Genomic DNA, 15,116 nt, shown 5'->3' with positions numbered 1-15,116 from the left:
CTCAGACAGCTAAAATAATAAAACGAAAAAAACCCAAAAATCAGCAGTTACTCAACAATGAAACTATAAACTCAACTGAGTGCTTCCAAATTGGAAAAAAAAAAAAAAAAAAAAAAAGTTGTTCTAAGCTAAACAGCCCAATAAGCGATGGAAATGGAACTTATGAAAAGACTTTGGAATGGAAGTTTTAGCATTTAAGAAAAAAAAAAAAAAAAAAAAGGAAAAAGGGCAAACTTACAGGGTTGCTAGTTGTTAAGGCATATTCGTGGCAGGATGTTGGACTCGAACAGAAATCGTAAAGATAAAATAAATAAAGTTTAAACCTGTTTGCTGGCAGGAGCAGGACATGCCCTCCGGCAGCAGCAGAAGGGTCACTTAGGCAGAATCGTCTCCATTTTTATTACTGTGTACAAAGGCTAAACTTCAAGAAAGCTGCAATAATGCTTCAAGAGATGGAATGGTTTGCTGGTGCATAAAAGTAACCCCTTCCTCCCCACCCACCCTTTTTTCCAACCCCACAGTTCTATAAAAAATAACTTTTTGTTCTAAACGTTACATTTGCCCTTTATGTAAATAAGGTTTCTTTTTGTTCAGCTTTTAATGAGATTTTTTTGTTTTTGCTCAAGTCTTTTCTTTTTTTTCCCCCGTCTCTGAGCCACCCCCACCCAGCTTATTTAAAACTAACAGAAACATGAATGGCCAAAACCAACCCAAGATGGAGAGCCAGCATCAGGAGAGTTCAAGTGTTAAGTTCATACTGTGATTGCAAGGCTTCATAGTGTGTGTGTGGGGGCGTCACCTAAATCAGAGAGCGTGCAGAGTCTTTGCTGTGAGGTTAGGTGCTTGATGGGAACCCCCATTCTGGTCTGTGGCCCTATAATGGCTGTTAAACTACAACTCCCAACATTCCAGCCAGCGATTGCCATCATGGGTTGTGCTGAGTCGCTGTTCAACAGCCAAAGAGGTGAATTGTAAAGATGGGAAAGCACCCGGCTAGAAGTCCATGGTAGCAGAATTTACCCTACTCCTGAGTTGGGATGCAGAGTTCATACTGTAACTGGCTGGGTGCGCCACCCTACTCCAGGTTGGGGTGCTCAGTTCTTGCTGCAAACAAGTGAGTGTATTCTTGTAGCGTTTGAGAGGGATCACCCTACTCCAGAGTAGGGTGGAGTGTCCACACTGTGTTTCAGTGAAGGTGGTCTTGGGGATAGGTGGAGAGAGAAAAAAGTGAACACCCTACTCCTGAGTAGGGTGTAGAGTCTTTGTTGTGATTAGATGGGTGATTGCTGTGAGCCACCCTACTCCTGAGTCCCTCTAAGCACTCATAGTTAACAAGGAAAAAAAGTGTTGGCTTTAATCATCGCTTATGGATAGTCGACTGAAGATGGGCAGGCGCCTGTTAGAGTCCAGGGTTGGGGAATCTGAGCCGCTCAGGCTACCAGAGCTCAGTGAGCCACTCAGATAGCTATCCCGGTCAGACAAGGAATCTGGGGGGCTAGGGGGGGCATCGAATACAGGCGACTCAGAGACTCTCCTTAAAGGCTGGAAGCTTAGAGGTGGGGAGGAACAAGGCTGGCGGCAGTAAGATTGGTTCTGAGTGTGGATGGCCAGTGGGGCGATCAGACCTAGCTCCTGCCCAGAGAAAGTGAAGGCATTGTTGGCACAGGGGTTGTTGTTATTGAGCTGCAGCAGCTCCTGGCAGTAGAGGGAGCCCGAGGACTGAGGGGGAGGGGTGCGGGAGGTTGGGCTCTCCAGCAGGGGGGAGTCCAAGCTGTGGTTAGGAAAGCCAGAGAAACTGAGGCTATGGTGCAGTTTTGGGCGCTCGCCTGCCCCAGGAGCTTGTCTCCTCTCCTCGGCATTGTGGATGAAGTGGCAGCGGGGCCCGTAGGGGCAGAAGCCAATGGTGTGGAAGGTGCGGCACAGCTCGGTCTTGTATTTAGGGTGACGGGTCAGGCTGCGCAGCTCGTGAAAGCCATGAGCAAACTGGCACTTCTCCCCATACTTGCATGCCCCATTTTCCTCAAACGGCCTGCACAGCTCGGTCTTGTAGCGGGTTGAGTTGACCTGCGCCCCAGCCTTCTGCTGTTGCTGCTGCTGTTGTAGGTGCAGGAGGTGCTGGCTACGCTCCCCATTCTCACTGAATGAGCGGTCCCTAAACTTGTTTTCCCGGTTAAGCAGGGCGGTGCTGCTGACAGCTGGATCCTTTAGCGGGTTGTTGTTGTTGTTGGGGCAGAACTTGGCCAGGTTGGTGCTGCCGCTGAGGGCTTGTAAATTGGTGGCAGAATGCCGGCGAAGGAAGCCCGGAAACAGGTTGGAGTTGGTGGAACTCACCGGGCTGCCCACTGCCTTCTTGTCCAGCATGGTGCTCAGGGCCAAGTTATTGAGTGCCTTCTCGTTCTGCAGGGAGACAGACAATCACGGTTATTTTCAAGTCAACTGATCTTCACCATCATGCAGTCAATTCTAGGAATAATCCCCAAATTATACACCCAATTCCTCAACTAAAGAAATTCCCTAGCATGCAATTACAGGAGCACCTCAAGCTCGTGCTCCCTATACTACCCATCTACTCATATACTAACAGCAACTGCCCAGAATATATGCACTTTTATACCAACTGGCAGATCAAAAGCAAGTCACCACCCCAATATTTTGTTGAAGAATATTTTTTCACCTAGCATAACATTTTACCCCCCCAACTGAAAAACAACTCATTAGTTTGCAACTTTGAGACATCCCAAACTGCCACCAGAGCATATACAAAACACATGATGATAAAAATTGACGTCCCAGTATTCACAAAGGGATCCAATCAGAACTAATACACCTCGGGCTGAAAGACGACCTCAGAAGGAAGGAGATCTACTCCCAACAGTTACAACCATGGGCTACAGGTCTGCTTCTGAGAGAATGGACTCCAAATATGCTCCCCCTAAAATGCAGTTACAAGGCACCCCCGATCTACCAAGTGTGTTTGAGAAATGACAATAGTTGTACAAATGTACCTGCCACAAGCAAACTCAGTGCAACTCTGTTAAAGAAGCACCGAAAGCTGTGCCACCCACACCATTCAACATTGTCCTGTTAGAGGGAAGCCATAATGCTCACACCGCAGTGCAACTCCACTGCAAACAGACCCTGACCCTCATCTGTAACACACACACACACACACACACAACAAAGGAAAAACAAACAGTAAGGAAACCCACTGTGGATACAGAACCCACCACATCTAAACAGAAAGGAAGCTGCACAATACAGTCCCAACTACAGTGCAACGCAGAGCCGAATATTTAACATGGTGTAACTAAACCGCTAGGGGCCCCAATACAGAGGAAATACAGCAGCCCCCATGCAATCAAATGCAACTAAAATGCAAGTCATCCCCCAGTAAAAGGCAACTAAACAGACTGAAGGCTCCAGCAATGTCACCCGGCACATGGGAAATACACTCCGAATTCTGTGCAACAAAACCACAGAGGCTTCTCCTATCCACACAGCCCAGACTATACAGACACACACGGCTACTAAACACAACTGGTGCAGCAACTCCAACACAAATGAGCTACCAACACACTGAAAAAATACCCCCAAAGCCCGGTGCAACTAACTCCGAGACAGGGGCCCTACAGCCCGGTGCAACTAAGTCTGAGACCCCACAGCCCAGTGCCACTAACCCTGAGAGGGGGCCCTACAACAACTTGAGTAATGGCACTAACCTGGGCAATAAAACTACTAACCCGGAGAGGGGGCCCTACAACAAGTAACCCTATGTATTGTGCAGGAGGGCCACAACACTGAGCAACTAGGCGCAAAGGAACAAGTCTAACAGCAGAAAGAGCCCAAACACAATCCAGGAGAAGTTAATGAGCAGAGAAATGTGCAAGTGAGACAAAGGCAAGTACAGGGGGGGGGGGCTCTACAGCAGGGGGACCCCGATTTAGTGCAAGTGAGATTGTGAGAATGATTAACCCTGCCCTAGTGTTACCCCTCAGTACACGTAAAGAGAGAGGAGCAGGAATGAGACCCCAGCAACCACTAACAGAAGAATTGCAGCAATACAAGTCTCATTAAACTACAACTCCCATGATCCCATGCCAGCAGCTGGGGAGAAGCACAGAAAGGAGCTGGAGAAGAGAAGCACAGAGAGGAGCTGGAGAAGAGAAGCACAGAGAGGAGCTGGAGAAGAGAAGCACGGAGTGGAGCTGGAGAAGAGAAGCACAGAGTGGAGGTGGAGAAGAGAAGCACAGAGTGGAGCTGGAGAAGAGAAGCACAGAGTGGAGCTGGAGAAGAGAAGCACAGAGAGGAGCTGGAGAAGAGAAGCACAGAGAGGAGCTGGAGAAGAGAAGCACAGAGAGGAGCTGGAGAAGAGAAGCACAGAGAGGAGCTGGAGAAGAGAAGCACAGAGAGGAGCTGGAGAAGAGAAGCACAGAGAGGAGCTGGAGAAGAGAAGCACAGAGAGGAGCTGGAGAAGAGAAGCACAGAGTGGAGCTGGAGAAGAGAAGCACAGAGTGGAGCTGGAGAAGAGAAGCACAGAGAGGAGCTGGAGAAGAGAAGCACAGAGTGGAGCTGGAGAAGAGAAGCACAGAGTGGAGCTGGAGAAGAGAAGCACAGAGTGGAGCTGGAGAAGAGAAGCACATAGTGGAGCTGGAGAAGAGAAGCACAGAGAGGAGCTGGAGAAGAGAAGCACAGAGTGGAGCTGGGGAGAAGCACAGAGTGGAGCTGGAGAAGAGAAGCACATAGTGGAGCTGGAGAAGAGAAGCACAGAGTGGAGCTGGAGAAGAGAAGCACAGAGAGGAGCTGGAGAAGAGAAGCACAGAGTGGAGCTGGGGAGAAGCACAGAGTGGAGCTGGAGAAGAGAAGCACATAGTGGAGCTGGAGAAGAGAAGCACAGAGAGGAGCTGGAGAAGAGAAGCACAGAGTGGAGCTGGAGAAGAGAAGCACAGAGTGGAGCTGGGGAGAAGCACAGAGTGGAGCTGGAGAAGAGAAGCACAGAGTGGAGCTGGAGAAGAGAAGCACATAGTGGAGCTGGAGAAGAGAAGCACAGAGAGGAGCTGGAGAAGAGAAGCACAGAGTGGAGCTGGGGAGAAGCACAGAGTGGAGCTGGAGAAGAGAAGCACATAGTGGAGCTGGAGAAGAGAAGCACAGAGAGGAGCTGGAGAAGAGAAGCACAGAGTGGAGCTGGGGAGAAGCACAGAGTGGAGCTGGAGAAGAGAAGCACATAGTGGAGCTGGAGAAGAGAAGCACAGAGAGGAGCTGGAGAAGAGAAGCACAGAGTGGAGCTGGAGAAGAGAAGCACAGAGAGGAGCTGGGAGGCCACACACACGTCCCACAGTCACCACAAGCCTCATCCCCCCCCCCCCCACTCGGAGTCAAGGCCTGTGGACGGAACGTACCTTGTACAACAGGTCGATGTCGTAGAAGGCGGATAAAAGGGTCGTAGACATTTCCAGATCCAGCTTGGAGGTTTCTCGGCGCGTCCCCCAGAGGAGCGGCAAATCCCTCGTGCTTGAGAGGCTTTGGAATAGCCACGACTAAAGTCACAGTGGGGAAGGAGGGAAAATGGACTGGTCCGTTTAATGGGAATATTCCACCGGCGGCCCTGGCAGGGGGGAGGAGGGGAAAAGGCTGGTTGGTTAGTGTAAGTGCAAATGCGAGCTGACGGACTGGAACTCCCTGGACAGCATGTAGCGCTCCACTATATAAACTAGCAGAAGGGCGCGGGGAGGAGGAGCCAGAGCCGTGACCCAGCAGCGCTCTGTGAGGAGAAGCCCTGCCCCGTGGCGTCATCGCCTCCTCGTTTCCTATTGGGTGCCGCCAATTTCCTTCAGTAGGATCCGACCGACTTTCTCTCGCTTCTTCACAGTCACATTGTGACACGGCAGCGTGTGCTCGTCCCGCCTGCTCGATGTGTCTCATAACCAGGGCCCGACAACGATCTCTTCATAGATCCCGATATTTCTATTGATTAATCACTAGGATTTAGCCTGTGATAACGGCTCCTTAGCTGCTCAGCGAGAGGAAATCTATCCTAGAGAGGCAGTTTTGCTTTAAGACAAGTATTTTGCGCAATTCCATCAGGTTTCTGGCGTGAGGCAGTTTTTTCTGTGATAAAACATTTATAATCTGCATAAAGGGGTGGTTCACCTTCAAGGTAACTTTTAGTATGTTATAGAATGGCCAATTCTAAGCAACTTTGTGACTGGCCTTTAATTTTTTTTAATTATTTTCCTTCGTCTGAATCGTTTCAGTTTTTCAAATTGGGGTCACGGACCCCATCTAAAAAACAAACACTCTGTAAGACTACAAATGTATTGTTACGTTTTATTCCTCATCTTTCTATTCAGACCTCTCCTATTCATATTCCAGCCTCTTGTTTAAATCACTGCATGGTTCCTATGAATAAAAAGCAAAATAACTCAAAACCCATATGAAAACCAATTCTCAGAATATCACTCTCTACATTATACTTTAATTTATAGGTGAACAAGCCGTTTAAAAGGTCCACCGACATATATTGCCTGGGCGCTAACAATTTACTTGAGCTAGAGAATCAAGATTGTGACTGAACATCGGAACCACGGATATACGACAATTCCTGGAAACGAGGAGCACTCGAGTGGCTTGTGATTGAACTACGGCTTCCAGCAGCTCGTGGTTGAAGACCCAGCAGATAAAGATCTGGCTGTGAGCCCTTCTTCGGTTCATGTATTTATAAAAGGCCACGTTATCTGCTCAATGTCTAATCTGTGCATATAAAGTGCCAGTTTTTGTTATATAACCTTTGTCCGCAGGTCCCTTGTTTGTTATAATATTGTGAAGCACCACATGTGCCTGTGAGCACTATGTAAATTGAGGACACTGATGCAACCCCCCTCCGCTTGCAACTGATGGAGGGCTACAGACTGGATGTTCATATATCTAAATCCATGTTCCTTGTCCAATGGCTTTCTGATCATATAGTCCTAGCATGTTGCAGCGAGTCTGTACAATGCTGCAGAAGGTTAGATTTGCTTAGAGCAAGTTCCCTTAACTCGGTGAACACAGGATCAGAAAGAAATTCAGGGGTTAAATATAAGCACTCATACTTATAACACACTTGCATTTGTGCTGGAGTTTGGGCTGTCACTTTTCTCACAACACGTGATCCCTCACTTTGATGACTGCCTTCTGGAGTGAGGAATCCACAGCCCTGCTGCTTGTTGTTTTCTACTTCCCATAGATCTCTCACTCCAGGGGCACTGACAGCAGGGTGTCTCAGTGAGCGAAACTTGACCACCCCCACCCCTTCCCTTCTTCCCTGTTTATTTCCTCTCCTTCCTTGTCTGTGTGCTAGAAAAATGCTGGTGGAAACCAGGCGGAAACCTTTTTTTTTTCCCCTTTGGCAGTCTGGCCTTCCAGAGATCCTAAACTGACAGCACAGCAATACAGTTACAGGATTAACCCTCAATATGACAGTGGATTATGGAATTCTTTTGTGCCTAGAAAGTTCCAGTCGAAGTGTGCAGCAGAGACAGACTTTTTTGAGGGTTCCAACAGAAGGGAGAATAAAGAAGATTGTTGTAAACTCTGTGCATCATACAGATAAATCATACAGTTAGAGGTAAACTGAGTTGGCCTAGGTCTTCTCGGAAGAGCCCCTAGATTGCAGAAATGTACAGCAGGCAATGAAACGGTCAACACAGATTTGCTAGTTTAATGCCTAGCACCACCACTGGTAAATAAGGCTGTGCTGGGCCAGGGCTCCTGTGTCAAAGGACAAGAAGTTGGCTTGTTAATCGTATCATAAGACCTTGAACGTCTGCCAGCTCCCTGGGAACGAGTCAGCACAGCCGTATAGTGAAGGCATTAGATAAAATAGAGATGAGAAAGACTGAGTGCAGGCTAAATAAAGTGTGGTAGCAACAGCATATGCAGACCCATCTTGTAGCATGCAAAAGTTAGGCCCCAAAGCCTGTAACTTCAGGCAAACTTTACAGACACTCCCATTCCCCTAGTAGCTTGTTTTTTTTTAGAGAAAAAAAAAATTGAGCAGTAAAGGCAAGAACGGGAGGGTATACTTTTACTATGCTGTTTGCTGACTTGTAAAACTTTATCTAGTTTATTTGTTAACAAGGCAATTTTTAACCAAAGATGCAATATCCAAAACACAGGACTTTGTGTGTTCTTTTAAGTATAAGTGTTGACCTTTGGGTGTATTTTTTTTGTATAAATGCAGAACTTGGGTTTTTTGTGCACAGTGCAGAACTCTGGTGTTCTTTTTTGTATCAGGGTAGAACTTATGTGTTGCTGTTTTGTGTAAGCGTTGTACTTTGTGCGTGTGTGTTTTTTTTATAACTGAAGAACTTTGTGTTCTTTATTGTAAAAGCCCAGAACTTTGTGTGATCATTTTTGTATAAGTACAGAACTTTCTTTGTTATTTTTTGTACAAGTGTAGAACTTTGTTAGTTCTTTATTGTATTTATCCAGAACTTTGTGCATTATCTTATTGTAAAAGTACAGACCTTTGTGTGTTCTTTATAGTATAAGCGCATAACTTTGTGTATTTGTTTTGTGTACGTGTGTAGAACTGGTTTCACAGTAGGATTCTCTGTGGCCCAAAGTGTGCAATCAGTCCCAAACACACAGCAAGACATGAACAAAAGCTCAGGGTGCATCGTTTTTGTTACAGAGCAGAGCATGTGCACTTCCTGCAGAGTGACAAAACTGTGGCACCAGACAGTGAATGTTTAACACATTTGCAGCTGTTGCTGAACTACAGCAACTAGCACAATGAAGCAGCTGAAGGCTGAGGAGTTCTAGTTCACCAGAAGCAGGATAGTCTCATCTTGAAAACTCCTCAACCAAAACCAGGGGGAAAAATATCCTCCCTTGCAGTGGAGGAGTTAACAGCAAAGCAATCTTATTCCACATAGCAACATCTGCAAGGCTGGTTCTTCCTGTGGCTAACTGCACTGCACGCTGTGTGTCTGGGAGTTACAGGCTCTGCATGTCAGCTTGACCACGTAGCAGGAAGTCACAGCCTGAGCTTTAACTCTGTGCGCTGCCGGGGACTTTAAAAGGCTCTACAGATAGCACGTGCAGGGAGGGGGTCGCCCAGATGGCACAACCGTTTCTTTTTCTATTTAAAGGTATTTCAGGATTTGCATATTTACATGTAGGAACAGTAAAGCCCTTAAGTTAAAAGTTCCCATGCAACAGAATTATGGTTATATTCCACTTGTGATCAGAATGTACAAATTGTACATTTATATGTCTGTTAAAGCTTAAAAGAATATATATAAAAAAAATTATTTGCAAGGCATCTGCCATTTGGCTTAACCCATTAAAATCCAGTGTGGGCAGGCTGCAAAAATCTGAAATGAACAGAAGTTTGACCCATTCTCCTGGCTGTCCAGTTCTCTAACAAGTTTGGTAACTCTTGTCATTAAATCTGGCTCGACTGCTCAGGAAACAAGACCTGCCAACAAATAAATCATCCCATGACAGAGAAAAACATTCGAAAGATACACAGAAAGTCAATCGATTGCAATGTCATCAAAAGCCATGCATTCTAAGCATAATGTGGTGAAAAAATATAAAATGGAGGGATAGTGCTCCTTGAAATGAGAATGAAAGGATGGTTCCCTTGGGCTCAGAAAAAGGGATCCAACCATCCTGTCCCCTCAGCTGCCCAAGAGATCTTACTGCTCTGGGAGACTTCTGCTTGGTAATGACCAAAAAGTGCTGCGCTCACTCATTCACTTCCCCACCAACAGTGTCACCACACCCAGCCCTACTGGACCCCCTCCCCCACTTAGTGAAGGCTGGTTAATGACTGACAAGCCCCCTCCCCCAAGACTTCATATCTCTCCTGCCGTGGAGCATGTGCAGCTGGTTTGCAAGCTAAATAAACCTAGCCTGTGTTATCTGGATAAAGCAAGCTGAGCGATTAACTCTTTAGGGTAGTGGCCAACGGGTAGATTTGTTGCCAGCAGTCGTGCATAAATAATCGCGGGCGACAAATCTCCTAAAAATGCGTCTCCACTAGAAATAACTAAGAATAAGAAAGAAGACTTGTGCTGCCTTTAGCAGAAATAAAAGTTCACTTACAGAATACCGATAGTAATGTGAATTTAAACATTATCCATGGCAACCTGCATACTCAAGATCAGAGTTTTGTCAACTTTTTTTGTTTTGTTTTTAGCTGTGTGTTTGTGGTCTCCTTATTTCTACCATTCACCCATCAACAAACTGCTCCAAGATTCCAAACACTATTAAAGTTACAAAAGTTACCAGTCTTCCAGTATTTTTTGTTTTCTAATTATAAATATCTTTGGCAACAAACATAATTTTTAAGCACCAAACAGCGACCAACAGTAGGCAGAACAATTCTGGGAGGTCTATCACCAGAAGCTGCAGTAGGAGTGATTCAATTTTTGCTTGTTCTAATGCAATTATGTCAAAGATTTGATGGTTATTCTTGTTAAATCTACTCTAAGACTCAAAGCCTCGACTGCAGGTTCTAACCTTAAAGACCTTTAGATGCATATTGGAGCAGAATGCCTATTTGCTCTCCTAGACTCCTGAGAGCCCATTTTGAAAGTCAGTCAGACCAAGGTTTGGTGTAAACATGTATTTGCTACACTTGATATTGGAATTATAGCTAAATTGCTGATACAGAAACATTTTCATGTGTTGGTAACCTTGTTATGAGCTAAGGAGAGCCATGGCCAATTTGCAACCCCAGTATAAATATATTGTGAATAACTGATATTTCAAAAGTTTTCTCAGGACTGAAAGTTATCTTGCAGTAAAACAGGCAGGCCTGTATTCTGCAGACACATTATGTGCACATAATTTCTTTGAACATGAAGTACACTGAGCATGGCTTGTTAACTCACTTGGTTCCAGATCCCTTCTGACAAACTAACAGGGAATGGGTTTAGTATTGAATATGCATTAATTATTGTATGGTAGTTTAAGCTTTTTGTTTGTTTTTATTTGTGTGCTCACAGGCACTCCTTAATAAACTTATCCACACCATTCTGAACAGTGCAGCATAAACATTTGTTAGTGACAGTAATCCCTAGCAAATACATACAGCAACTCAACCTGTCCCAGCGTATTCCTAATAAAAACACTCATTGCATTAGTTATGTCTATAATGCTATAGAGCTATGTTCAAAAGGATTATTTGGAAGTTATTAAGTGCAGCAGGCAAAAAACAGGTTTCCATTAGCCAAAATGTGCTAAAGGGATAGATGACCTTAAAATTAACCATGTTTAAAGGTTTCCATACACAAGCAGATCCCATGCAATATCTGACGAATTATCCCACAGGCCAAGCAGATGGATATCATACGAGGGGTCGTACATGATATTCCATCAGAACAACAGGAATGAAGAGGAGCTGCGGCAACTGGTCAACGTGGTGCATCGTGAAATGATGTTTTGGAACCTGCCTGATCAGCAAATGAACTGATATCCATAGTACATACATATCGGTCAGGACTGTATGTAAACTGAAAATCAATTGGTGATTTTATGGAAAGCTTTAATTACCCTAGCAACGAGGCAACGGTGTGGAAGTCAGAACAGTGGTTGAATAGGAGAGGGTCAAAGAGAAAGATCAGAAAAAAAATGTAAGAACAACATGTAAGCGTTACAGTTGACCTTTATTATTGGAAATTTGGGAAATCAGTTGCATATCAAACATTTCAATATTTAGCGAGTGGTTAAAAATTCCAGATCCTCTGCCCCATTTCCATGCCAATTCCCACAGGCCTAGAAATTTCAGATGGGGTTTTTCCATGATCATACAAATAAAATGCATGTTCATTATGAAGAAGGGTATATACTGTATGTAACCATAATCACCTGTTAGTCAGCTGAGCTCTACTTTATTTTGTGCTATTGTAGCAGCAAGTTTGGTGCAGGTCTCCTTAATGACAGTCTTAGTGTCACGGGATTTCACTGGCACCACTACTACCTATAGACCAATAGTCCAAGCTTGTTTATTTTGCGTCTGATAATGGAGCAGTGCTCACTTCCAGTACCAACCCTAATTCCTTCTGAAGTTCTGGTATCCACAAGAATACAAGAACCAGTTTTGAGTTAAATAGATGCCCCACAGATGTCTGTTACAATCCTAGCCCTCTGTCATAAAAAGCCAAAAACAATCCATGTGCTGCAATTGCTGACAGATTTCACTCTACTGTTTTTTTTTTGTATCTTCAAAGGACCAGGCACCTAAGACTCCTGGAACAGGCACTTCCACTTTCAGTCTTTGAAATGGGCACCATAAAGGACGTTTAGCTTGTTTAGCCCTGGCCAGCAATCCATAGGGTTTTATGGCTGTCATAAAATAAAATGCAATGACTGGGCGCTACAGGTATGTGGTTATCTTTTGTTGATTGTTCTACAGCCAAGTCTTTGTAAAGTAACGAGGCAGAAAAACCTCTCATAAGTCCTCTGGGGTAGGGTTCTCATCTGAATAACCAGGGAAACCCCTAATTAATGCAGGCTGCTTGGCTGCATTGGTTAAATTAAGTGCAACTCTTTTAGCTGCAATTTCTCAACGTTTCCCCCCTGTTTTTCCCTTGATAAAACAACCTTACCCCAGCGCAGAAATGTATTATTGCTTCCAAGGATGCTACTTATAGTAACACATGTACCTTTTGTATGTAAGCACACGTAATGAACAAACGGGACAGTTGTCATTCATGAAGATTTGTATCATTTATTGTGCTTCATATGCTGTGACATGATTTGGCATGTTGGCATGCAGAGACAAAAAGGATTTCTCATCATACTGAAAAACTCCAGAGAAGATGCTTTCATATGTTTAAGCACAGGACTGAATATTAGACGCAGGAGAAAACTTTCCTAAACTCTCTAGAACTGAAGGAGGGTTAACCAAGATTCCTTCACACACGGCTCTGGGCCTAACTGCCAGGTTTTTGGAGAAACATTGACAGAGTGATAACGCCACTTAGTGGCCAAGCTTGGTATAACATGGAAGAAACTAAAGTCAAATTCCCACTTACTAAACATTATTATCCTTTATTATTATTACATAGGGAAATTATTATGGTCTTTGGCATTTTGTTTTGCAATTGGCAGGAGAGATGTATTTCCCTTGCCTGTTTCTTTTACTATGAGGAGCTGTTTATTATAATGTCATTGGTGAGGCAATTCAAACACAATGTCAATATATATGGGATAGAATTATGTGTTACAGGTTGGGGCTGTAACAGTGGGACAATGTGTACAGTTAGGCAAAGATGGTGTCAGATGAAAGGGTCGTTACTGTGGCATAATGTGTATAGTAAGACAAGAAATGCCCTGGCATGTCAACTGTACTATAAAAAGCCCCACACAGGCCAGATTTAAAACAGCAGTGCTTATAGGAGCCCCTATGACATTTAATAACATTTCTAGATTGCTTCTCCTGTCCTGGTGGAAGGCACTGTGACTAAGAAAGAGAGTGTGTATATACTTCACTATAACTCTCAACATTATCAGGGGATGCATAGGGATTGTAATTCAATAACAACTGAAGAGTTGACAAGAGTTGAAGAGTTGTCAGATTACTGATTAAATAGATTATATTAGCACTCGTTGCTTTGCCATTTGCTCATGCAATAAGCAGAGTAGATCGTCCCTGCAGCAGGGCATTAGCGATTCTGATAAATCCTCACAGCGGGGTCCCAGCACAGGCCATGATCTGCTCAGCTTCACATAAAAAAAACAGATGCATATCTCTAACCAGCATTCCCTCCAACATCGTACAGTCCTGAGCTCACCAGGATTCAGCCTCGAAAGAAAAAGTCTATTGACCTCAGGCAGGACTTGGATCACTAATGTTCTTTATCATGCTCAGACACTTTAGCCAGAGTCACAGACTCACAGTAAAGGAACAGAACAACAAAATTAGATGCGTTGATGTTCTATATTAAAGGGATACTGTCATGGGAAAAAAATTTTTTTTCAAAATGAATCAGTTAATAGTGCTGCTCCAGCAGAATTTTGCACTAAAATCCATTTCTCAAAAGAGCAAACAGATTTTTTTATATTCAATTTTGAAATCTGACATGGGGCTAGACATTTTGTCAGTTTCCCAGTTGCCCCAAGTCATGTGACCAGGGTCATGTAGTAGCACTACTTTGTGTTTTTTGGATTATATTTATCAGCCACTATATGTATGTTATTTGTGTGTTTAATGTGTACACCCATAATTGTACAGCGCTGCAGAATATGTTGGTAATTTATAAATACATTATTGTAAATACTGTAATAATGTAATAAATTCAGATAAACCAATAAAAGTGCCAGGGGTTTAGCAGCCAATTAACCTGCCTGTATGTTGTGCACAAGGAAACCCACACAGACATGGTGAAGCTCCTTGACTGGAATTGATCATAGAACTACAGCAGTTCCGCAATAGCAAACGGAAATATAGAGTAGGGTAGAGAATAAACTCTGGGCCAAACTGAAATCCCCTTTATTCACAGCAGTCAGTATCTATCTTCTATAACCCGGTGACTGTATTGTTTTCTTTGTGATGTGCATGAGGCAAGTAGTCGTGAGCATTGTGCACGTCTGGCTTTAATTGGTGCTAAGGGAATAGCAACATATATTTATACTCGAGGTTAGGCTGAGCGATTATCTGCGGGCTACAGAGAATTTCGCCGTTCAGCAAATTACATTCTCATTAGGAAGCCATTCACTGATCTTTAAGTAATGATCACAGTGCCTTATCTGCGCTTCAGGAAAAGATTCTTCATGTCATAAAGAGGGGGGGGGGATGCACAGACTGAATGGTGATTGTTCTGCTAGTCCAGAACCCAGCCCTGCAGTTTGTCACCAGAGGTACTAGCGCTCCATAAATACTTGTGTAGGGACCAATAGGTTTAATGGCCGCTATTGCTTCATTTCCTTTCCAGAGCCTCATTTCCTTGTGTTAAAACTCATACAACCATTTGTACTTATTTGCATACCCATCTTGCTGAAAGAGGGTCCAATATAGCCAGGGCAGCCATCAGGGGGGAGAGTTGTAAGGGGCCCCGAGGGTAAGGGGGGCTTGGCCACTCCGCACTTTCTTGATTAGCCGGGCCCCCCTGCTTTCTGAGAGC

General features: G+C 44.4%; 1 protein-coding gene and 1 long non-coding RNA gene across 2 annotated transcripts; one reads left to right on the top strand and one right to left on the bottom strand.

The window, feature by feature from the left end:
- Positions 1 to 633: 633 nt before the first annotated feature.
- Positions 634 to 5,447, bottom strand: zfp36l2.L (ZFP36 ring finger protein-like 2 L homeolog). Its single transcript, NM_001088417.1, is given in 2 exon segments — positions 634 to 2,397; positions 5,397 to 5,447. Coding segments are annotated over 2 exon segments (1,095 nt in total). The 3' UTR covers positions 634 to 1,353.
- Positions 5,448 to 5,822: 375 nt separating this feature from the next.
- LOC108716428 lies at positions 5,823 to 10,274 on the top strand. Its single transcript, XR_001935675.2, has 2 exons — positions 5,823 to 6,154; positions 6,483 to 10,274. It is a non-coding gene; the product is annotated as an uncharacterized LOC108716428 (long non-coding RNA).
- The last annotated feature ends 4,842 nt before the right edge of the window (positions 10,275 to 15,116 follow it).

The sequence above is a fragment of the Xenopus laevis genome, chromosome 5L, assembly GCF_017654675.1.
Source record: "Xenopus laevis strain J_2021 chromosome 5L, Xenopus_laevis_v10.1, whole genome shotgun sequence".
Classification (NCBI taxonomy): domain Eukaryota; kingdom Metazoa; phylum Chordata; class Amphibia; order Anura; family Pipidae; genus Xenopus; species Xenopus laevis.
This window is presented reverse-complemented; position numbering and strand designations above follow the sequence as displayed.